The sequence below is a fragment of the Cebidichthys violaceus genome, unplaced genomic scaffold (genome assembly GCF_023349555.1).
Source record: "Cebidichthys violaceus isolate CVI_PGR_0920_01 unplaced genomic scaffold, fCebVio1.0.p SCAF_1, whole genome shotgun sequence".
In the NCBI taxonomy this organism is placed as follows: Eukaryota; Metazoa; Chordata; class Actinopteri; order Perciformes; family Stichaeidae; genus Cebidichthys; species Cebidichthys violaceus.
The window spans coordinates 8,862,695-8,885,124 of NW_027176262.1; the positions used below are offsets into that span (position 1 = coordinate 8,862,695).

The 22,430-nt window shown below is 41.1% G+C and overlaps 5 protein-coding genes across 8 annotated transcripts; 2 read left to right on the forward strand and 3 right to left on the reverse strand.

Moving 5' to 3' along the window:
- Positions 1 to 1,509: 1,509 nt before the first annotated feature.
- On the reverse strand, positions 1,510 to 3,841 carry folr (folate receptor). Of its 2 annotated transcripts, XM_068717023.1 has the most exons (5): positions 3,672 to 3,841; positions 2,799 to 2,931; positions 2,464 to 2,652; positions 2,017 to 2,152; positions 1,510 to 1,836 (listed from the first exon to the last, which is right to left on the reverse strand). In XM_068717023.1, the coding sequence occupies exons 2-5, from the start codon at positions 2,925 to 2,927 to the stop codon at positions 1,562 to 1,564; spliced, it is 729 nt and encodes a 242-aa protein (XP_068573124.1). In that variant the 5' UTR covers positions 2,928 to 2,931; positions 3,672 to 3,841; the 3' UTR covers positions 1,510 to 1,561. The 2 variants fall into 2 exon arrangements, with proteins under 2 accessions (XP_068573124.1, XP_068573039.1); XM_068716938.1 differs by lacking the exon at positions 3,672 to 3,841 and having other exon boundaries at positions 2,799 to 2,969.
- Positions 3,842 to 5,671: 1,830 nt separating this feature from the next.
- Positions 5,672 to 7,838, forward strand: anapc15 (anaphase promoting complex subunit 15). Of its 3 annotated transcripts, none has more exons than XM_068717318.1 (5): positions 5,672 to 5,747; positions 6,162 to 6,283; positions 6,411 to 6,470; positions 6,595 to 6,735; positions 6,897 to 7,838. In XM_068717318.1, exons 2-5 carry the CDS (start codon positions 6,164 to 6,166, stop codon positions 6,942 to 6,944), a joined length of 369 nt encoding a protein of 122 aa, XP_068573419.1. In that variant the 5' UTR covers positions 5,672 to 5,747; positions 6,162 to 6,163; the 3' UTR covers positions 6,945 to 7,838. The 3 variants fall into 3 exon arrangements, with proteins under 3 accessions (XP_068573419.1, XP_068573246.1, XP_068573333.1); XM_068717145.1 differs by lacking the exon at positions 5,672 to 5,747 and adding an exon at positions 5,765 to 5,819; XM_068717232.1 differs by lacking the exon at positions 5,672 to 5,747 and adding an exon at positions 5,790 to 5,819 and having other exon boundaries at positions 6,158 to 6,283.
- Positions 7,839 to 9,299: 1,461 nt separating this feature from the next.
- tomt (transmembrane O-methyltransferase) lies at positions 9,300 to 10,531 on the reverse strand. Its single transcript, XM_068717427.1, has 4 exons — positions 10,270 to 10,531; positions 9,993 to 10,189; positions 9,709 to 9,831; positions 9,300 to 9,516 (listed from the first exon to the last, which is right to left on the reverse strand). Exons 1-4 carry the CDS (start codon positions 10,529 to 10,531, stop codon positions 9,319 to 9,321), a joined length of 780 nt encoding a protein of 259 aa, XP_068573528.1. The 3' UTR covers positions 9,300 to 9,318.
- A 1,657-nt stretch (positions 10,532 to 12,188) lies between these two features.
- sfrp2l (secreted frizzled-related protein 2 like) lies at positions 12,189 to 15,171 on the reverse strand. Its single transcript, XM_068709416.1, has 3 exons — positions 14,577 to 15,171; positions 13,552 to 13,632; positions 12,189 to 13,453 (listed from the first exon to the last, which is right to left on the reverse strand). Exons 1-3 carry the CDS (start codon positions 15,100 to 15,102, stop codon positions 13,035 to 13,037), a joined length of 1,026 nt encoding a protein of 341 aa, XP_068565517.1. The 5' UTR covers positions 15,103 to 15,171; the 3' UTR covers positions 12,189 to 13,034.
- A 2,330-nt stretch (positions 15,172 to 17,501) lies between these two features.
- On the forward strand, positions 17,502 to 22,202 carry lamtor1 (late endosomal/lysosomal adaptor, MAPK and MTOR activator 1). The gene is made up of 5 exons (XM_068709447.1): positions 17,502 to 17,737; positions 18,871 to 19,016; positions 19,128 to 19,205; positions 19,867 to 19,990; positions 20,321 to 22,202. Exons 1-5 carry the CDS (start codon positions 17,696 to 17,698, stop codon positions 20,411 to 20,413), a joined length of 483 nt encoding a protein of 160 aa, XP_068565548.1. The 5' UTR covers positions 17,502 to 17,695; the 3' UTR covers positions 20,414 to 22,202.
- Positions 22,203 to 22,430: the final 228 nt, after the last annotated feature.

Genomic DNA, 22,430 nt, shown 5'->3' on the forward strand with positions numbered 1-22,430 from the left:
ATATCAATATCAAAAGTATTAATATCTGACAATTCACATTTTTTGGTCATATCTTACATATTAAATTATTACGTATGTGCTAAGCATTATGTATCTGAAAAGCAAACTAGCATGGATGCATCAGCTATAACATCCATCACCCAGCAAGCTACAAACCTATGTAATATTAAATAAATGCACAACATGTTTGCCATTCCATGACCAAATCAACACGATTGCGTTGTTCATGTAGTGTGTTTACTCTTGTTATGAGTAATGTTTGCAGTCAGCATCTTTACATGTCTGAAGACCATTCTTCAGAGTGTGAAAAGATGTTTAAGATGACGTTAACCTCATTGTGTGAACTAATGGCATTATGTTAAATTGATGTTGTTTGTGGAAACATCTTCTGTTATTTAAACACAGATTGAATATTGTTTCAGTATGATCTTATCACGGAAAATTTTGGAGCAGTTATGCCCATGTTTGAGTTGGATCAATTATGGCTACGGCAATAACAATCTTCTGCAACGAGATTGTCTCATGCAAATCCACGCCTCTCTTTGTTTAGCAGCTGTGTGCATACAGTCCATGCAGAGAAAAGAGACAGGAAAGACTGGCCTTGGGTTCACAGCTGACCTTACAACGGCTAAATCATCAGGAAGGATGTTATTATAAGCCTCAGAAATGGAGCAGAACTTTGACACGTCTGATATTTGTCAGAAGGGAAGGCCACATTTTCAAAGATACTGTTGACTGCATCTGTTATGTCTTTTCATTGTACTTGATTTAATTATCTCAGACCTTGATTATAAAAGTGCAGAGTGCACAAAAATTGCCAAATATGTATCTCAGACATATCTTTGACCAGCCAAGGTCCTCTCTGGCCATGTCTTGTAGCCAATCACAAAACGTATTCAAAGGCCTGATAGAGCACATTCAGACGTGGCACTGACGCACACATATGTAAACTCATGCCCCTCACAGTCACTGTCACACACACACACACACACACACACACACACACACACACACACACATTTATATATATATAGAGACTATGTGACACAAAAACACACTTAAACATAGGGGGAGGAAGAGAGACACTAACACACCCTTAGTCTTTCTCTCTTTCTTTACTCCCTCTCTCTGTCACACACACACACACACACACACACACACACACACACACACACACACACACACACACACACACACTCATGGGACTGGAACTCCTTAATTACCAAGCAGTGGAGCCCACTAACCACTAGCTGGCCCAGAGTGGTCATGTGATGTCGTGATCACTGGGGCCTAGTGCAGAGAAACATTTTCTCTCAATGCAGATCCTGGGTCACTTTTGTTGTTTCCCCACTGGTGGTTATTGTTGTGGAGGGGTTATTAAATTGAAAAAAATATATAAATATTTGAATTCAAATGTAGAGAATTAAACAGCAACAAATCTTCTATTTTATTATTGACTATTGTTGAACTTACTTGTCAAAAGCAGACTAGAAAGCTACAGAGCCAGGAGAGCATGTGAAAACAATTTTATTGGTGGTCTGAGGTGATACAAGAAATCATTTTAGTGCATCATTACAGATAAAGATGCAAAAGCCGGGAGAAGTAGTGTCGTCAAGGCAAAGCTTTGGTGTTGCTGTGCGTTGTTGTTGTAGTACTCAGCTACCTCCCTGTTGGGGTTTGACCCATTGAACCAGAGCTGCATGCAGCGGCCTGAGGTTTTGGAGTGAGTGGTATAAAGGTAGGAATTGGACCAGATTTGCTCACACATGGACTTGGGTGTGGAGTAAACTTCGGTCCACTTCCTGCACTTGCTGTTTGCAGGGCATTTGTTAATACCTGTAGGAAAGAGGGAGAGAGAGGGTGGGAGGGGGGAGGGTAAAACAAATGTGTGAATTTTTTTTTTGTGGTTACATACGAAAATGCGAGCAAATATTTACCTTACCCACTGGTCTGTGGTTGTTTGTTTGTGTGTGTGTGTGTGTGTGTGTGTGTGTGTGTGTGTGTGTGTGTACTTACCTGAGCTCCAGTCCCATCCCTTGTGCCAGTCAGTCTTGCAGGTGTAATCATTCTTGCAGTCTTCCCACCAACTATGGCAGTCCTCCTTACACAAAGGCACATCCAAGATACGCTCCCTACGCCAGCTCTGATCCACCTACATAAATGTAATTAATGAGTGTGAATGAGCCATCATTTCACAACAAAAGGGATATATTTTTAGAATAAAACTCATTGCCCTTTGCAGTTGCAATGCCATGCTGTGTCGGGAGAGTTATAAAAGGTGTCCACAAATCAAACTGGGGCACATTACAAAGACTAATTAGCTGGCTCTCTTTTTATTACAAAGATAAGAAAATAATGACATCATTCTGTATGTGGCTTAACGGTCCTGACAAGCCCTTCTTATGCTGCCATCTAGTGTCGCAAGTACACACATACAAGAGAGACTGAGAGCACAATACACACTTTTTGTATCCAGGGTCCCAAGTGAGGTGAGCACTCATAGAAGCAAGTGTCCTGGGTGAAATGTTTCTTGCACTGGGGGCTCATGACGCCACAGTGATTCCAGTTGAAGTTGTACAGGTAGGAGTTGTCGTTGTGGGCTTCTGTGCTGGTGTTGGCAGTACAACATGCATTGTCACGCCAGGGAGCACACTGGAAAGAGGAAGAAGGAGAGAGAGGTCACTTTATGTTGTTGAACCATAAACATTGTTCTGAAGAGAAGAACATTTTTGAATCACAGCATCTTCCCCATTTGATTGGTTTCATCTTTGATGTCTGTGGACTTTTGTGTTCATCACCTGAAAGTAAAGTTGTCCCTCGGGGCCAGGGTTTACTTTGTGGTGTTTGCCGTCCATACACATGTTGAGTTTGTCCAGAGACAGAGCGCCACTGGAGAGGGCTAGTAGCGAGGCCAGGACAAGCCACATGGCTCTACAGCAGGGAGGCATTAACATACATCAATGGGTAGGAAAAATAATGGGATGACAGCCGACGTACAGAACCGGTCAAAGGTTTAAATCCATATGACAGGCGTGTCTTGTAACCTCTGATCTGAGTGAGACACACACAGTCCTCTGGCCACCTTAGTCACTTTTATACCATCTAGGCAGCAGGTGTATGGGTTGTTTGATAGTAATTCATTGCTAATAGTTATTTTATGAAGTAGGAGGACCTTGCTGGCACAAACAGGCCACAGTCGCTGTCCAAAGGGCCTGAACTTAAAAGGGACACACCCTGGTCAGTCCTTGTGCAGAATTGCTTTTTGTTTGATTTCCCCATATTTTTTCAGCTTTCTTTTTGGGAGTTTTGATAGACATTGAGTCCACTGGAACATCTCTTATTCAGGTTCTGACATAGTGCCTAGTGATGCATTACTTAACTTCTTAAAACGTGACAACGACTTAAAACATTTTAAAAATCATCCTCTTGCAATCGTGCTAATCACTGCAAAGATACTGTTCTAAATAAACTGTATGTTTATACTATACAGTTCTCCTGGATGTAAACTTAAAAACACAATGGAAAGCAACAACAATGACAGTTTAGGCCTTCATTTAAAAGTAATTAAAACTTACCCTACAGCCTAAATACATGTATTTGTAATTGTAACCAACTTATTTAGAGACCAATGAGAATATTTCTATAAGCAATGATGAACAGATTCATTTTACCTTGTTAGTTTGTGATGAGTCCTTCCACACGGGATGATCCTTCAAATCACCGTCTTTAGTCCAGTCACCTCTTATACACCTCGCAAGACCAAATTTAGAAAACACACCTCTGTGCATGTGTGTGTGTGTGTGTGTGTGTGTGTGTGTGTGTGTGTGTGTGTGTGTATATGTCTACAAGTCCAAAGTCTGTGCCAATGTGTCAGTGCCTCTGGTATGTGCAGTGTTTGAGATATAAAGGCAGGAGAAAGAGGCAGTGCGCTTGTGATAATCTGAGTTTTATTACATCTTACTGTGAGGAAGGTTTGTCTTATCTCAAGGTCTACCCTGCTCATTCTCACACACATGGGGTTAATATTTGGTGTATAATGGCAGTGTGACCTCTGGGAAGGCAATAAGAAGAGGAAAAAGAAGGCAGTTAAGATAAGTTTTTGCTTCGTTTGTTTGGGGGTCTCCTGATTCAACGAAAACATTTCACATTACAAGCACTTTAAAATGGGTGGCTCATTTGTGTGTGTGTGTGTGTGTGTGTGTGTGTGTGTGTGTGTGTGTGTGTGTGTTAATCTCAGAAGTTGCAGAAGTTACAAGTCTTCAAATGAAACCTCTAAAAAAGAGACATATCAATTGTGTCAGTGGCTTTCTTATTGATTTAATAGAAGATCGGTGTCAATGTACTGTTTGATTTAATTCATGAGTAATACAAATAAGGGTTTTCATTTTTAAATGTCTGTATTTGAATAAATCCACCAGACCTACTTTGATGCTTTAGTGTTTTCCTATAATCAGTGTAAAAATAATGGAAATTGATAAGTTTCACAATGCAATTAATTAGGCAAAAATAAATTCAGGCCCCAAATGAAAGATGATGTCATTATGATAATATTGAATAATATGGTAATTTAATAGCTGTTGTAGAGGTTGATTTTTGTTGTTGATGATCAGATTATTTGACGTTATGGGCGTTATGAGTTAAAACTCAATACCTAATAGCTGGCTTAATAACTTAGTTATCTATCTGACTTGTGGTGAGACACCACAGGATCTCACTATTAGGAACTCAGTAACGAACTGATTTTCTTCAGTTCACAAAGGTTTATTTGCATCACACAGAATACAAGTAAACCGAGCTGTCTGGAATCAACTAACTTCACAATAGCAATGTACACCACTGTATACCCCCATTCTGCCCCAGGGGGTGACTTTAGCAGGTCCCTTGGGTCTCCCCCCTCCCCAGGTTCCTGCTTTGCTCTCAGTCCCTAAGCCCCTAAATAGACAAGTTACAATGTGTACAACGGACATGTCAAACAGAGGGTTTTTGCTTTAGTGGCAATGGCAGCAGGTCACAGTGCACCCCCCCCCCCCCCCCCCCCCCCCCCATCTTCACCCAGGCTCCTAGGCCACTATGCTTACTTCCCTACTCTCAAAGGAACAGCGTCTGAAACAGAGACGGTTGATAAGCAAATCCTCCCGAGATGAGATTGGTTCAGTTGTGCATATTTACGTTCAGCGGAACCTAACTCCCTGTTCATTCCCAGTCCCTTGGCCTTCATAGATTACCGCCCTCGGCGTACATACTTCCAGATTTCCCCTATACCCGTCACCAGTCCCCTTTCTTTCACCCTCTGACACAGCATCCTGTTTCCCATGCACACACTTGTGAAGTAGTTGCTTCAAAGATTGAACTTTGTTTTACTTGTCAAAAGGTTACAAGGTTGAGGCGGCCAAAAGAGCACAAAGCCTCAGTTATGTGAAGAACATATCACAATGATACAGGCCAATATCACAGTATGAATGTGAATATACATGAATACATTTCAAAATATGGATATGATTTTACACAAATATATTTCAAGACACAAATACAGTTTTCTCCCACACTGTTCATTGAAATATTTAGCAGTATTTATGGGGCAAAACATACATAGGGGAATATTTGTATTACACAGTTCATTGATATCAATATCAACATACTAACCAAAGTACATATTTTGTTACAACTTCACTTTCCTGTCTCTACTGCTGCCACCCAGGCGGAACCATTGTGCGGGGACACAGGAATAAAGGACTCCGGAAATATTGGTAGGTGAACACCAGGAGTTTCCGGTTAAATTTGTTTTGAAAATTTTGAAAGCTGGAGCGAGAGATTGGCAGGTACTTAAGCTACCCTGTCTATAATTTAGCCAGGATTTACGAGTAAAATAGCATGTTATATTAAATTGTATTTTACGTAGTAGAATAGCGAGAATAATTTCTCTACATTGTAGAGTTGGAATGTAATAAAACAGGAAGACTTTAGATCGTACGTCAACGATGTGTTACGTTAATTTACCGTTTCCCTCCACCGCTCATGTGTCCTTTTACATTGTGTTGGTGTTTACGTGTCTGGTAGACCCGGGTTTTAACGCTTTGGTTTGTTTGTGTAAAGGTGGCACACACACAGGCTTGCTGACTGACGCCGTGTTTGTTGTTGTTATTGTTGTCCCCGTGAGACAGACATGTCCACGCTGTTCCCCTCGCTTTTCCCCCGGATTACGGAGTCCCTGTGGTTCAATCTTGACCGACCCTGCGTGGACGAGACTGAGCTGCACCAGCAGGAGCAGCAGCATCAAACCTGGGTAAACAAACCTCTGCTTCAACACAGTCTCAGTCTCTCTCTCTCTCTCTCTCTCTCTCTCTCTCTCTCTCTCTCTCTCTCTCTCTTCGTGCTCGTGTTTGAATACGTGCTCTCCATCTCTACCTCAGCTGCAGAGCATTGCTGAGAAAGACAACAACCTGATGCCCATTGGGAAACCTATTTTTGAGGTAACATGTTGGTGGTGTTGCTCTTTTTAAGATATAATTAAAAGTTTCACCCTGCCACAGTATAAAACATACGCTGGTAAGACGGTTCCCTCCATTCATGTCATCTGGCTATCCTGTGGCACAGGCGGGATACGATGAAGAGGAAGAGGAGGACGACGAGGATGAGGAGGACAGCGAGGAGGACTCAGAAGATGAAGAAGACATGCAGGACATGGATGAGATGAATGACTACAACGAGTCACCCGATGACGGCGAGATCAATGAGGTGCTTTAATTTAGGATTTGTAGAAAGTCTTGTTACTGGATATCTAATACACACAGAAGTTACTTTTTATTACAATAAGTATTGTTTCCGTTTTAACTGCCTTTCTTCTCCCCAAGCTGAGAAATCACGGTCTTTTAATCTGGCTCTGTGTCTTCTGTCAGGTGGACATGGAGGGAGCAGACCAAGACCAAGACCAATGGATGATTTAAGACAAATGACAATTTTTAGTCTCCATCAAGCTGTCTGGCACTGGATTTCTACTCCCCACTTAAAACATGACTGCTGCCCCTTTTGCCTGTGACACAGATATATCTTTCTTATTTGTGTAAACAAATAAGAAAGATAATAGTTGAATCAAAAGCTTGTATCACGATGTCCTTCAAAGGAAGTGAATCCAGCACAAAGTGTCTTGTTTCAAGCTGGAGTGGGCCCGTGAAGGCCCTGGACGTCGTTGAACATCACTGTGAGTGCTTCTACCTGACACACACACACACACACACACACACACACACACACACACACACACACACACACACACACACACACACAAGGTCCTGCTGTTTTGTAACCAGTCGGACACACACCCACACAGTGGTAGCAGTAGGCATTAATTTTAACTTTGACCTTCTCATATCTTCAGTCATGTGCCACTTCTCTCGGAGAGCCTTCAAACAGCTGACCGAGCACAAACAACAGTTCAGTCAGCTAAATAATTTGTTACCTATGAAGGAGACTGACCGCTACTTCACACCATGTAGTACGATTCTGTTTCACAGTGTTGTGTATGCTGCTAGTCTTTTGTTACAGATATCATACTCCCAATGGAACCTTCATAAACGCTTATGAAATAGTATTATGTTCAGACCATTCATCAGTTCTTATTGAAATACATTTCAATGTTTTTTTGAGAGAGGAACAAGCAGCCTTTTAAAGCAGTTACTTTTGAAGAATGTCAGTTGAAATATGGAGACACTCTCAGTGTCCGTCCAAATACTCTCATGTTTATCTTAAAGAATTGCTTGTCAAGGTTTTGGTTATTAGTACTCAAATGAGCAGAAGCCTTGAATTTTTGTATTAAATTAAATAATTTTGATGAAACCATGTTTTTCTGTTGTCTACATTTTCCTTTCTTATTGATTAAAAAACACATAATGTAACATGGTAGTAAGGGGTGTGTGTTGGATTTAGGTTGAGTCAATGTTCATTGAGAAAAGTCTAGTAAAGAGGTTTGTGAATTTGATGTAAAATGTATGATTTGGTGTTCCGATGTCCATAATTCACTTTGTCATTCAACATTGTTTTAAATTGACTCCATAGCGCCCCCTACAATATTTCAAAAGAGCAGCCCCAGTGCTACGTTTGACCTACCTCTATGAAACTTGGTAAGAACATGTATCTCAGAGAGAGTTAAAAATAAGTCTCTTGGGAATATGCTCTAAACCGTACCGGAAGTCGGCCATTTTGATTTTTGTGTCATTTTTCAATAGAGTTTGCCTTATTTCTAGTCGCTATAATTTAACGAACTCCTCCTAGGAACTTTGTCGGATCCACTTCAAATTTGGTCAGTACAGTCTCAAGACCTTTGTGATTAAAAGTTATCAAAAGCTTTACGTTTGAAGGAATGGCTTAACCGTAGCGGGCGGCTAATTTACGTGATTCCCCAACATAGAAGCTGATGTAACTCAGCTGGACTTGTTCCAAACAGTCCCAAACTTCACATGCTTGATAACACTCATGGCCTGAGACAAGCTAATTTACACTAATACTCACAGCGCCACCTAAAAGCCAAAGGAAATCTGTGTTTTGTAACAAACAACATCCGATTTACATGACTTTTACACAATGTGGTTTCAGGTTCATATAGAGCAACATAATGCATGTTTACGTGTCTTCTGTAGCGCCACAAAGCAGATACAGGAAGCGGTGGACTATTTGCATAGCATCATTTCCTGCGTCACGCGGTCCAAGCTGAAAAAATGCATTGGACTCATAGGCGCGTTGGATGCGAGGGCCCGTTCATCGCTGCTCGCAGCTTTAATTCACGTTGTCATTCAACATTTCATATCTGGAAAGAATTGAACAGACAATGGTTACATTTCTCACCCGAAAGGCTACATTTTCTTTATTATTAAACTTGTATATGAAGGACATTTATTATGAACTCACTAAAAGTGACATATTATTGAGTTTAATTTGCGTATTTAATGAATTTGGCAGTTATGACAAAACAAAACAAGCTATTTTTTAAGACATTTCCTGATTTTTCAGTCTTTATTAAATAGGTGACAGAGGAGAACAGAGTGGTGACAAGTAACATGTGGTTACTAAATTGGTACATTTTCCTAATACAATTTTTTCTACCCAGGAGAGGGCACTGGCAGTGAGTCATTTTGAAAGTGAGATAATATGCAAAAACTAGCTTTGACATGCTACAATTTTCAAGTGAATGTAACTTTTTAGGGAATAATTTACAGTTAACTTTTCCATCACAAATATTCTTTAAAAACAGTTTTAACACGGGGTATACCATCATCACTTCATACCGTGCCACTCCAAAAATGTGTATCTGAATAATAGTGTAGTCTACTTGATTCCCTGGTACACCAGCTCAGCCATCCCGTCCCTGACGCCTTTGCTGTACTCGAGTGTGGCTCGGTGGACCTTCCACTCATACAGGCCGCTCTTGCGAACGTACCTGAGGAACTTTGGAGCCCCGGGGAACAGCACGTTGTCGGCCATGATCACGGACCCTTTTCCCAGCAGACCAGAGCCCTCCAGCATCTGTAACACACACACACAGAGGAAGTATCATGTACAGTAACTGAGGGAGTTAACCAGGTAACAGTGCGACGGATCACAACTATAACATATTTATTTAAGCACAAATTCAGGTGTGAAGAAACTGGCTTCTGCAAACTCACATTATGAGTACATATTATGTGAATGTTTTTTCTAGTGATTTATTCTAGTCACCTGCAGATCAGGGAGGTAACATTTCTTCCAGTGGTCCATGAAGACGAAATCGAGCCTTTCCAAACCATAGTCAGCCCGCAGCCGAGGGATCACCTCATCAGATGGGTTTACAATGAGCTCCACCTGGAGAACATACCTCGGGAATGTCTCAAAGGTATAATATTCTTCATATTCAATACATGAAAGAAAAATGTCCTAGATTCATGTGAAAAAAAGGTCATTTGGTGCTTTTGCTGTACATGGAGTGCGATGGATGTGCAGTGTTTACATGTTTCTACTCTCACCGTGTCATCGTCAAACCCTGCCAGGCGGATGATTTTCTCAGCGATGGCAGCATTCCTCGGGTCCATCTCGAGGCTGTAGATCCGGGCGCCCAGGGGCAGAGACCGGGCGATCCTCACGGTGCTGTACCCGCAGTGGGCACCCAGCTCCAGCACCGTCAGAGGGCTCTGCTCCATCACCAGCCGGTCCAGGATCTTCCCTACACATCCAAAAGCATCATGTAAAATCATACTGGTTGACAGATGGTAAATTGTTGCGTGAGGTAAATGATCTTCTCACCTTTTTTAGGCCCGATGTTGCTGATGAACTCCACTTTGCTGCACCAGACATCGAAGGCATCCAGGATGCTGTCTGGGTCTCCAGGGGTGGCGTGAGTGAGGACGTACTGGTAAGCACGCTCCTCGCGGCTCAGACCAGTAACACAGTCCTTCCATATCCTGACCAGGACCGCCCGATAGAACAGCACAAAGTAGAAGCGGCACCTAATAAGAACTGTCAGCAGGAGGGGAATGAAGGCCAGAGCGATAGCAGGAGAAACCATCCTAGCACCTATAAAGAGAAACACACACAAGTAGAATCATGAGACACCTATAATTATGTTCAAAAAAAGGAATGTTGTTTATGTCAACTCATAAGATGTATTTATACTGTTCGAAGGGGCCGGATGCCATGTCTCCATGTGCCCCTTTAAATTAACCTTTACGTGAATGTTGTACCAGAAAAACACAAATCAACTTTTGTGCTTCTGTCTCCCTACTCTCCGTTTTTACATTCATGGACTACAACGGCATTGGCTTACTGTATTTTATCTGATCTAATCATTAACATCTAATCTAACTGTGCTGCCCTGCAGTGGAAAAAGAAGGTAATATGGATAAAGAACAACTTTATCAGTCAACAACTCACCTCATTTTTGAGTAAAAGCACAATTATACTGATTATCGCAGTGCCATGTTTCCTTCTGATGCTGATGTTCAGGTGCTTTAAGAGCCTGAGTATTCAGTGCCGGTATTTAGTCCCAAACCTTGCTTCAACCTTCCATTAGTGCTGCAAGATCATTGAGCCAATTCCTCCTCATTCTCGAGTCAGTTAAGCTTTATAATTTTGTTTATAATTTTGTAGCTGTCATTCTGCATTGTGACTCCACAATTCTTTCTGTGGTCTGGTGCTTTTGTAATGTTTCATGTGATAAATGATCAAAGCCATCAATTAATCACAACTAACAAAGGATCTCTAGTTAATGCACAGAAAGAAGGAAAGGTAAGGTACAGTTGGGAATACTAAATGTCCATTATAAGACCATTATGAGAGTGAATCAACAGTGACAATTGTATTAGTTAAATTATCTTTTCCTGAATTGCCGACATTCCAAATAGACTTTTGAGACAAACTCTCCTAGTTTTGAATAATGCAAGATCTACACAGGAATGATCTTTCACACTTTAGTCCTGTGGAAGATGTGAGAGAAAGTGCGGTTGTCTCTCTCGATGTTTCTACTGCCTCAGGTAACCATAGACTCCGCAGGCTTTCCCGTCCCACACAGAACAGATGCTATAACAAAGTCTCTCTTACTGTCCCATGAAAAAAAAAACTCACCTGTAAACTTAACTTGTTGCGAGCGCAGAGCAGCAGCGCCGGTGATAAAGATGAAAGTGTCACTTCAGGCACAGAAAGATGGAGGTGTGTGTGTGTGTGTGTGCAAGAGACGGTAAGAGACCTGGGGGTGTGAATAATTTAAGTATCACGTGCTTGACAGGACACATCCTGTAATTATTTCCAATTAACAGGCGGTCGACAGTAACATCACTAACTCTTTAACTCGCTGTTAAACACCAGTTTTTGTAATTTTTGACAAGACACACAGGCAGCTTCTTGTGCTGTTTATAACAGCGATGCTGTGGATAGGAGCAGAGACAGTGAGACAGAGAACGGCAGTGTGAGACATTTGATATATCCAGTTAACAGCAACAGGTGTATGTCTGTGTGGCATCAGATTTCTTTACTGAGTAACGATGGAAAGGTCAAGAAAACACACACAAATAAGTTTAAGGGAATATCATCTAATGTAACTAAATCATACTTTTTTTTCATTAAAGTTTGTTTAAATAAAACAAAAATCCGCCAAATATGAAAAAAACCTACAGTATAGTTATGTTAGGAGTAAATACATGTAATACAATGCAAAAATAGAGACCAAACAAGAACCAAATGATTTATTATTCACCTCATATTTCTTTCCTTTCTTTTCAGTGCTTCTCTTTTGACGTGACTCCTAACATGCGATTTCACTCATAAAACGACTGAAGATGCTGCGAAACTAAACGGTAAAATACAAGGTAATAAAAAACTTGCAGGGCTAGTTTTTATGGTGTATGCTTCATGTATATAAAATGATAGGATAGGTAGTATAAGAAAACATTTTTGTCATTACAGGAATAAAAACAATTACACTGCTTTAACCCAAATATGTGTCAAAAGAAAACTTGTGATGAGATCAGTCTAAACCCTGCAATCAATACCAAACACTTTGACTTTGATTAAAGGTCTCTCCTATATACACATGTACACAAAAATACTAATATTCCTGCTGGTGGGAGATTTTCAGAATAATTGTGTAATTGGTAATTACAATAAGATACAGAAACACCAGCACTCTGCCTAATAATCATTCACTGAAAAAAAGTTACAAATGTTGAATTATGTAACGTAACGTAATTCATGATACTGCTTTACTTGATGGGACATAAAATAATATGTATGTATTTAAGGAAGAAGATTGGTTATTGAGCACTTTTTCAGAGTTAATTAGGAACAATTCTTCAAGAAAGTGGCAAGTATTCAGATACACAGATAACTACAAACTTATCTGGTTAATTAACATTGTATCTAACGATCAGTACTCAAGTGAATTACTCAATGTTAGTTGGGAACTATTTGTTAACTGATCATTATTCAATGATGTAGCAATCAGCAGCACAGTTACACACTGCATACGACCACAAAGCAGCATCCATGGGGAAGGAGTGCGATGGTAACCCTTCTGTCTACAGCGCCAGACAAGACTGTTTAAGGAGAGCTCTGATGAACTTCTTCAGCTCTTTGTCCCCTCTGGTCCACTTCACCAGTCGAGTCAGCAGCAGCCTTCCCTCTTCAGCCTGAGCCAGGGCCAGATACCATCCACTCTGGACCCCTTTTGCCTCCTTTCCTCCTTCTTTTGCTTGTCTTATATCCATCTGTTCCTCCTCTAACCCCCTGTCTTTGTTTGTCTCTGCAGAGTCCAAGCCAGGACAAGCGCAGGTGCCTCCTTCTTGCAGCCACAAAGCGCTGTGGGCCATCGCGCCTCCAATCCCTTCTGCCCTCTGCGCACCTCCCCCTGCCCACCTCAGGATGCGGCTGCGGGCCGTAGGCACCAGCTGACGGTCCCCTCCCACCACCGACACACTGCCCAGACGCATCTTAAACGCTAAAACGGAGACAGAATGCTAGTTAACAGGTGCCATTTCAGACACATTGTAAAACAACCACTCTATCTCTATGATTAGATCATCTGTTGGTTCTCACCATATGGACTGTGGCAGAAGTTTTCCTGGATGTCACTTTCTCCTTCAGCAGCCAGACTGCAGGCCTCACAGATGACACTCCCTGGGGGGTGGAAAGAGAGGGGATTAGATGACTGCAAGCGTCTGCAGTGGGGATGTAAAAAAAATCCTAAAAGGTGGTGAGACTGTTGTCTTTGAGCAGAAACTCCAGGATCAAGGCATTCAAAACAACTTAAAGATAAGATTGGGGGAAATAAAACTGCATTGATCTTCAGGAGGGACGTTTCAGTTACAGCAGTTCAAGAAACAGATCAACTGCTTTAAATACAATTTGAAAATAACAAAAAAAATTACTTTCAAAAGCTGCTTAAATATATATATATATATGCTTGTATACATCTAGATACTGTACATTATTTGTACTACAGCACAAATGATTGAAAACTGCAGAGTGATGCCAATATCAATATTAAGGAGTACACCATTTTATATTGATAAACTCACGGATATTTGTCTTTCAGAAACACATAACATAAATAAACATTTTTGATGACGATTACTAAAATGTGGTTATAAAGAGGACATGTGACCAAGATATATGATATGTATAATGGAGACACTTTACAAACATTTCTTTAACATCTTGATATTTCCTTTTACGTATCAGCAGAAATAAGTGCTGATACTGATATGTTTGTTCGTGCATTGTGCAAAAATGAAGAGTACATGCAGAGATGATATTGGGCTATAGTGGTATAGTGCAGTTGGAGAGCCTTGGAGAAAGTGACTGCAGCAGGGATAGGAATTTATAGTGCAGGCAACACATAGGCTAATAATAGTTATGTAAATAATAATTATGTAAATAGGCCTAATAAAAAGGTCTACTACAGGCACATAGCCTATACAAATATATAGCTATTAATATAACAAATATTTGAAGGTAGCCGAGTTTAACTGAAGGCGTCGACTGGTGTACTCGTATAGTGTGATGATAAAGCAACAGCTGTGTTGTGTTTTTAAAGAGTAGGTTAAACAGAGCCTACTGACCTTTCAACGCCTCCTCGTGCCTGTCCTCCTCGGGCGTCCGCCCCTCCTGCTCTCCGGTTGCCGGGATACAGAGCTGGGTGCCACGCGGGAACCGGGTGCAGTTGAACATCTCCGGCCAGGGGAACCCGAACGCGCTCATCACGGGCACGCAGCCGTCCCGCACGACCTCGCACAGGTTCCTGCAGGGGCTGACCGGCCCGCTGAGCTCTGGCAGACACACCGGGGCGAAGAGCGAGCACAGGAACTTCTTGGTGTCCCGGTGGCACAGCTTGGAGATGAGGGGCAGCCAGGCCGCCGACTGCTGCTGGGCCTCCCTCAGCGTGTCATGGCCGAGCAAGTTGGGGATCCGCATGTGCCTGTAGCCGATCCCGTGGCACAGAGACAGGGTGCTCGGGATGGGTTTACACACCGAGCGCACCGAGGAACTGAACCCGAGCGACGGCGGCCCGAGCTGGGCAGGAGCCGCCGTGTCCGAGGCATGGCAAACTCCAAACAGCAGAATAAAGCTGAGCACGGAAACAAACATTGTGTCTCCCGAAAAGAACAGAGTGAAGTCTGCTAATCTGCTGCTCCCCCTGCCTGGACTTGACCGGCATGTAGGTGTAAACAAAGGAGGTGTGGAGGAAACGGGGGGTTAATGAGAGGGCAGGCGCCTCCCAGTCATCATCCCCACCCCATCAGACTGGTGCCCGCCTCCACGTTTAACGGTGTACCACTAATACACACTGTTTCTTTAGTTTGGGATTCGTGTTGTAAACTGCTGTGAAGTAACTTATATCATATTTTTGCCTTGTTGCTGTGTATAGCCAGACTCTAGACTTTCAAATGAAGACAAATTAAAATGAAGAGACGTTAATAAACTATACAGTTTACTATAAACGTTGCTTTTGTTTGTTGGACATTAATACAATTTTTGTATGAGCAATATGAAGAGAAATCTGATTTGGTGCATGAAGAGATTTGAAGAACATTATTGTCAGTATTGTGAAATTAGATACTGGAAATAACATGTAACTGTTGTGTGTTAGAGAAGCACTGCATATGGTACTCTGTCATCATAATCAGCCCGAGGGTGTGAGAGAGCCTTTCATCTTTTTCCAGGGAGACTTCCTCATGTGCACCAACATGCCTTGTCCTGTTCCCTTCTCCTGCTGCTGTCTATTTGATTTCAATTCAAACTATTTGCTCAGCCTATTATGGATTTAGACAGCTACTTCACTAATTCACTAAATGTACTACTCTTTTCTAAGGAAAATAGAGAAATAAACACTGTTTGGGCAGTTTGAATATACTCAGTGCAGTGCATTAATGCTGCAAATCAGATGTACGACTGGAGCTCGCGATTTTGCAGAGTAAGGAATGTATTTTATGTTTTTAATCAAGATCATAAAATAATATGGAGGTCAAACAGCAACTAGATGGAGCATGACTAATATGATATCAAAACATTTGCAGGTTGATGCATCAATAAAACACAAGCACGGCTGAATTAACCTGTTGTTTACCCCTGTTGAGTTCCCATTGAGTACACTGCACACAGTAGAAAAGACATGGCACTGTCATTACATGTCTGAACAGAGGCCAATCACTTCCCATGTTGAATTCATATTTTTGGTTAGTTTGTGGTAGTGTAATTAAACACAATTTAATTCAGAATTAAATCATTCTCTTAATTCTGGTCCTGTAATTTGTTTTTATAATTTCAAACATGAACACAAAGCTTTCTCTGTTCATTAGATCTGTCTGTTCACAGCTAATCTTGAATTCTGATGGACCCACCAGCGGAATATTTTTTGTGCTCATTTATGACTTTATGCTCAAGGACTTCTCGTGGTTATGGGGATTCCTAAATTTTTGTCAGTGACTGCTGACTCCTCACTCCTCTTAGCCTGGGTTGCACCAGCAAGGATTCATTTAATCTGAGATAGGTTTTAATTAGAATTTAGAAAAACTAGGTTTCAAATGAGTAAATCCAGATTTAGAATTTAGCAGAGCTCTGTTGCACAAATACAAACTAACCTCTGTTCAGTAAATCCAAGTTTAAACCAAAATGAAATAGAGTTTCATCCCTATATTGATGCCTGCTTACCCAAATTTGAATAATTAATAATCCTCCTTTTCGTGGAGCAATATGGCCAAATAATAGTAGAAAAATACGTACAACAGTACAGTAAAGGAAAAAAAAACCTAAAATATCAAATTTTTCACCATTCCTGATATGCATGCCAAAATTGTTGAGTTTTGAGCATGACAAAGCCCCCAAAGTGCCAATTAATTTGGCAGAAGATGAAGAAACCCTACAATTTCAACAGGGCCTTGTTGACCCAATGTTGTCAGTGCTCGGGCCCTAAATATGTACTGCACGAGCACAATACAAACTACGAATATGCTTTTAAAGTGTGATTCTCTCAAAGTACTAAAACCATTGAAATACAACGTGGGAACTAAATCTAATGCTTCGTAGTAGTGGTCATTTATTTCTGTTCAGTCAATAATGTTGACCAGAAAATCAAATCGTAGGCTTAAGCTTGCTATATCTACCCAGTTTTTACATATACAATTAAAATAGGCAACCTTTTCACTATTGGTTTAGGCTATACAAAAACAAAACAGTACTGCAAAAAAAAACAAAAAACGTTTAAAACGTTCATACATCATAATAATCATGCCTCAGTTGTATTTTTCTAACTAGCTCCCTCTAATCTAATAGCCTCATACAATGATATTGTATATCAAAGCAAATTATATTGCTTTGCACAATATTCGTAGAGCTTTAATTTGGGTAGCGTTGTATGTTTACCCCACTGCGCCTAACTTTTTAACATGTTTTCATTTTTTACATAACTCACGTTTGAAAATCCCCCCTTCACGTGACGGATTCCACAGCTGCTTCACATATACCGGAAGTGGCCGCTGTGTTGTTGCACCAGAGCTACTGTCATGTGATAGCTCGTCCTGAGGAGCTGCTGTAGGCAGTAGTTTCCATACCTTTACATGAAGCATAAGTAAACCAAGCAGGAGAAAAAAGTTTTATGACTGTTGGAGAAGATAAATACGGCCCGTTTCTGACGGACAACAGGGAAGCCGGGGTTGTGTAGTTTGGCCCCTCGGACGCTGACATGGGTTGCTGTTACAGCAGCGAGAACGAGACCACAGAGCAGGTAGTTAGCTAGCCGCTAGCCGGCTAAAACTGTCCCGATAAATACGATATTTGGTATTAAGAACCATGTTATTGTGTCATAAATGAATGCATTTGAGTAATGGTTGAAAAGTTTACCAAGTGGTCTTTCTTTATAGCTAAACTGTTGTGACGCCTGAGAAGCAGCGTTAGCTTGCTAGTCAAAGCCTTCGTAAAGGCCTGAGCTAAGGCAGGCTGTGAAGTTAACGCATAGAGGAAAAACCATCGTGGATAAGACGAGCTGCACGGATCGGAAGGCTAAGAAACATGTTTTGAAGAAAACCCGTAACGTAACATATGTCAACTTATGTACAGACACTTTTTACGATTAGCAGGACATAATAGCTTAGTCAGTTACATTAACGTTGTTTCCTGAAAACAAATTGTTGTAAAACTGTGAATAAATCCCAGAATTACTAGTAAACTAGTAAATATTCTATTGTTACATAAACAGCAGAAGAGATTGATGTCCTGAATACCATGTTCTTGATGTCTTTTATGTCATATGACCCTAGCCATTTTTAGTTTCCGGAAACAAGTCACTTCTGCCTTGATGCAGTTTTGTGCTAGCACAGAGAGTTACAGCAGAAATGCATATCTAGCCACTCTGTCTGTGTTATTCCCAAATAATGTATATTAGTCCCAATCAAATTAGTCCTGTTGTTCAAATCAGTGTGAATTTGTTTATGTTTAGGCTTCCCCTGATGTCTAATTAAGAATGGCAAACCTGAGTTTAGAGCAAGTCTGCAAGGAGGAGTGTAACAGTGTGTGTTACCACAAGTATTGTCATGTTGACAAATGCATTGCTATGGTTGGTTGTTGAGCTGATACCTCAGGTTTTTGTCACTACTTGTTGTATTGTAACACGATGCATTCATTCTTGTGTCCAATGGAGAAAGCACCTTTGATGGGTCACACATTACTTCATTGTTTCATCTCATTGGCTCAATTATCATGTTTAATGTCATGCTTAATACAATATAGTAGGTAAGGCACATTCTTTGGCGCTATTTCTGCTGAATTGAATTACTACACAACTGTAACATAGTTTGTTGTATTGTCATGAGCTGAAAACCTTTTTTATCACTTGATCCCATTCTGGTCGACCCGTTCTAGGACCCTGATGAACGCAAGCCGCTGATCCCCCACCCGAACCCTGTCAGCAAACCCCCAAATGGGACTGACTGGATCACTACCAGCGTCCCCTCAGCGAGGACGGATGAACAGGCCCTCCTTACATCCATCCTCACCAAGACGGCACAGTGAGACACGCAACCATAGATGAGCCAGATTCATGCATGTGTTTCCCTGATACTAAAAAGAAGTAAATTGATGTGCCTTTTAATAACTGGCCAATATCTCTTCTCTGTCAGGAACATCATTGATGTGTCAGCAGCTGACTCCGTCATGATGGAGCAGCATGAATACATGGACAAAGCTCGGCAATACAGGTATGTGGGTGAGCGGCGGTGTAATATTTGTTGTGGAGGGCTGGTGCAGTGTTCTGTGTACGGGTATGAGAAAGGTGTCTGAAGATGTTTTTTATCAATAATCTGCTGAATTCTACATGTAGGTAGCCTATAAACTATAAAGAAAGCTTGGATATTTGAGTTGTTAGAGCCATATATCATGATAGCATTCTTAGTTTATACAATTTTGAGCTTACTTTTGTGTTTACTGTATGTACACCGTATGGAGCTTCACGGTGTTTTGTTGTATGATTATACCATATCTTACTCATTTAAAGCCTATGGAAAGCCTATCCGATGACTTAAATGCTATTAAAAAGGGAACCAGCTTGTACTGGTTGGTGTTGGCTCACATGAATGTGCTAAGAATGAAACTTTGTACACCAACCCGACGACTCAAGAAGGTGGGGGGAGTGATTAAAAAGAAAATTGCAACAACTTAGACCTATTCGCTTGAACTTTACCGTTAAACCTCAGATACAACGACACCTAGTGGCTACATTTCTACCAAACACAGCAGCTGTGTTTAGTCTAAAATACAGGTGCAGAGATTAAACTGTTGGTTCTGAGGACACAGCAATGAGGTTGAACAGTCAAGGTGACACACTGTGTTTTAAACTTTTAAGCTTGTGTTTTGTTTCAGTACAAAGCTGGCTGTGTTGAGCAACAGTCTGCCCCAGAAGAAGTCCCTCACGCTCCCCTCCCTCACCAGCCAGCCCCACCAAGTGCTTGCGAGTGACCTGGTGCCGTACTCAGATGTTCAGCAGGTATAATCACCCACTAGCACACATGGAAGATATGTTGGCATGTGTTTCTTTTGTTGGCTACATATAACATCAGAGAGGTACTTGGAAACAGTATGCAACATGTGTAGCTGCGTGGTGTTTCAGTGTGTGTGGGGGTGTGACTAAATGTGTGGCTGAAAATAGATCTTAAAGATATCAAATGCATTTCTGTCGTTACTATTTTTGTCCACCCCTTTAAAAAGACATTCTGTTGGTCATACACAGCGGAGTAGTTTTGTTTTACTCTCTGTAAATTGTGAATTTGATTTGATTAATTTTGCACACTCATAAACTCTTCTGCTTTCTTCTCAGGTGTCCAAGATAGCAGCTTATGCTTACAGTGCAATTTCTCAAATCAAAGTGGATGCTAAAGAAGAGCTAGTGGTCCAGTTTGCCATTCCCTGATTCTGCAACCCCGGCACGCACACTGTTCCTCCCATCCCGCTCTCTCTGTGTCACTTCTGCATCCTCACCCTCCAGCTCATCCTTTATTAAAGCATCTTGGTTCTTGTGCTCCTTAGCTATGCCTCTAACTGCTATAAAGACAGAGACAATGTAGGATTGCACCCTATGGCTGTCTTTTAGTGTACTTAATTACGTGTCAGTTACAAATTGTCAGCATGGGCAATGGAAGATGGCCGACCGTAGGTGGGCCATGCTCTCATATTTATAACATGGCCTCCTCTGTACGTGGATCACAGACTTTGTCAGAACCAGCTGTGGAAAAATCAACATTCATCCTTCTTGGTAATCGCTTTAATTTTTAAAACGGTTTCAGGGCCGTCTCAGTATCTATATTTAGTTAGATTCCCTAGCCTGTATTCTCAAACGAGCATTTTTTTGATGCAATGCATAGGCTATCGGTGTATATGCTTGATACAATCTTCACTAGAACCGGAGAAATTAGGAATCTATGTGGCATGGAACAAGTAGCATAGATGCAAGAGCAATAGTTGGGTATTTTAGCCATTTACCAGGATAGGAATACTTCCAACATGAAGTTTGCACTTCATGTCTCTAAAAGGAAAACAAAATGTAGAAAAGTGCAGCCATAAAAGAGTTAAGAGGCTATTCTATTTTAAAAGGTTGTAATGCTATAGTTCCGATGTGACCATCAAATATCCCACAGTAATCTGGTGTCACACTGCACCAAGATTCATGTCTCACTACAAACCTGAACATGAACCAGTAAACCAACCTGACATTGCCCTGTAGTAATGTTTACAATCTGACAGTGAAACCGGTTGGTTATTGGTTGTCCGGTGTGTAATCTGTCATCCCAGATGAGGCTAATTCATGAGTGACCTGACGACGACTGGTGTCTTCTGGTGGGTGAGGATGCAAACACAAGCAGGAGGGGCCTGGAGGGGTGGGGCTACTGATGTCACAGCGGAGAGGGAAGATGGGAATTTTCTTGGGTCACAAGTTCTCGAGTTTACAGACAGTAATTTGTCCTGAGCTGGCAGACTCTTTAAATAAAATCCCAGAACTTCACATATTTAATAGCAGTGGAGGCAGACAGAGATGAAGGGGGTTGGTGTGTAGAAGATGCAGTGACAGATATCATGTATTCATGCCGCCTTTTGTACAGAGTTTTCTGATCGAATATAAAAGCAGATGATGGATTGTATGAAGTTCCTCCTTTTTGTCGAGAGTTCATTGAGGGCAGGTTGGACCGGATCTTGTGGTGATGAATAAATGTTTTTATGAAACACAAGAAAACTTTTAAGGACTGCATCGGTTAGCTTTTTAAACGAAAGCTGTCCGCTGCAGATTGTAATAGGATTGAGTTGTTCATATTAATCAGAAACTAACCATTGTAGCAGTGTGGGAGGAGCGCTAACAATCTATGTACCACGGCAGATAAAATGATCCGAGACCCTTTTTTGTGATTTATTTATTTGTGTTTTTAAATGTTTATTTGCTCTTTGGAGGAGAGCATGTGAACATGCGTGTGCAGGGAGCAGGGTGAGCCGCTCTGCAGTCTCTAAAGGGATAATCTGCAAGGCCGTGATTATTTCAACCACGCAATTGATTTGAGCTTTTTGCAATGGGTTCTTGGCATTTTTTGTTTGTTACTCAAATGTGTTATACTACCTGAAATATGTTTGTAATATCTTAGGCTAGTACCAAAAAGTTTTAAGGATTTTTGTTTTTTCTGGTTTAATTAATTCATTAAAGATTTTCAACATAACACGTGTCTTATTACATCTTACATCCACATGCTCTCATCTGGGAAGTGGTTGGTTCAGTAATGAAACAGAGAAAGTCATTAACATTAAATACTGATATGCCACTTTGTTAGAAAAAATTAAATTAAAATATTCCAGAACCCACACCCATGTTTGCAACAATATCAGAGAATTTGCAGGCATCTATAGAATGTCAGAGCCAGTATCTCAGGATGGTTCCGATTAATTTG

What these genes read in the sequence shown, in the direction of transcription:
- sfrp2l (XM_068709416.1), bottom strand. Translation starts at nt 15,102, where the DNA reads ATGTTTGTTTCCGTGCTCAGCTTTATTCTGCTGTTTGGAGTTTGCCAT. An exon ending in GCACGAGGAGGCGTTGAAAG is followed by an intron (nt 13,633 to 14,576) that starts GTCAGTAGGCTC and finishes TCCACCCCCCAG; the next exon opens with GGAGTGTCATCTGTGAGGCC. An exon ending in CTTCTGCCACAGTCCATATG is followed by an intron (nt 13,454 to 13,551) that starts GTGAGAACCAAC and finishes TCTCCGTTTTAG; the next exon opens with CGTTTAAGATGCGTCTGGGC.
- folr (XM_068716938.1), bottom strand. Translation starts at nt 2,954, where the DNA reads ATGTTAATGCCTCCCTGCTGTAGAGCCATGTGGCTTGTCCTGGCCTCG. An exon ending in AGGGACAACTTTACTTTCAG is followed by an intron (nt 2,653 to 2,798) that starts GTGATGAACACA and finishes TCCTCTTTCCAG; the next exon opens with TGTGCTCCCTGGCGTGACAA. An exon ending in GGGATGGGACTGGAGCTCAG is followed by an intron (nt 1,837 to 2,016) that starts GTAAGTACACAC and finishes TCTTTCCTACAG; the next exon opens with GTATTAACAAATGCCCTGCA.
- tomt (XM_068717427.1), bottom strand. Translation starts at nt 10,531, where the DNA reads ATGGTTTCTCCTGCTATCGCTCTGGCCTTCATTCCCCTCCTGCTGACA. An exon ending in CAGGGTTTGACGATGACACG is followed by an intron (nt 9,832 to 9,992) that starts GTGAGAGTAGAA and finishes TATGTTCTCCAG; the next exon opens with GTGGAGCTCATTGTAAACCC. An exon ending in GTTACCTCCCTGATCTGCAG is followed by an intron (nt 9,517 to 9,708) that starts GTGACTAGAATA and finishes TGTGTGTTACAG; the next exon opens with ATGCTGGAGGGCTCTGGTCT.
- anapc15 (XM_068717318.1), top strand. Translation starts at nt 6,164, where the DNA reads ATGTCCACGCTGTTCCCCTCGCTTTTCCCCCGGATTACGGAGTCCCTG. An exon ending in AGCAGCAGCATCAAACCTGG is followed by an intron (nt 6,284 to 6,410) that starts GTAAACAAACCT and finishes TCTCTACCTCAG; the next exon opens with CTGCAGAGCATTGCTGAGAA. An exon ending in TTGGGAAACCTATTTTTGAG is followed by an intron (nt 6,471 to 6,594) that starts GTAACATGTTGG and finishes CCTGTGGCACAG; the next exon opens with GCGGGATACGATGAAGAGGA.
- lamtor1 (XM_068709447.1), top strand. Translation starts at nt 17,696, where the DNA reads ATGGGTTGCTGTTACAGCAGCGAGAACGAGACCACAGAGCAG. An exon ending in AGAACGAGACCACAGAGCAG is followed by an intron (nt 17,738 to 18,870) that starts GTAGTTAGCTAG and finishes GACCCGTTCTAG; the next exon opens with GACCCTGATGAACGCAAGCC. An exon ending in ATCCTCACCAAGACGGCACA is followed by an intron (nt 19,017 to 19,127) that starts GTGAGACACGCA and finishes CTTCTCTGTCAG; the next exon opens with GAACATCATTGATGTGTCAG.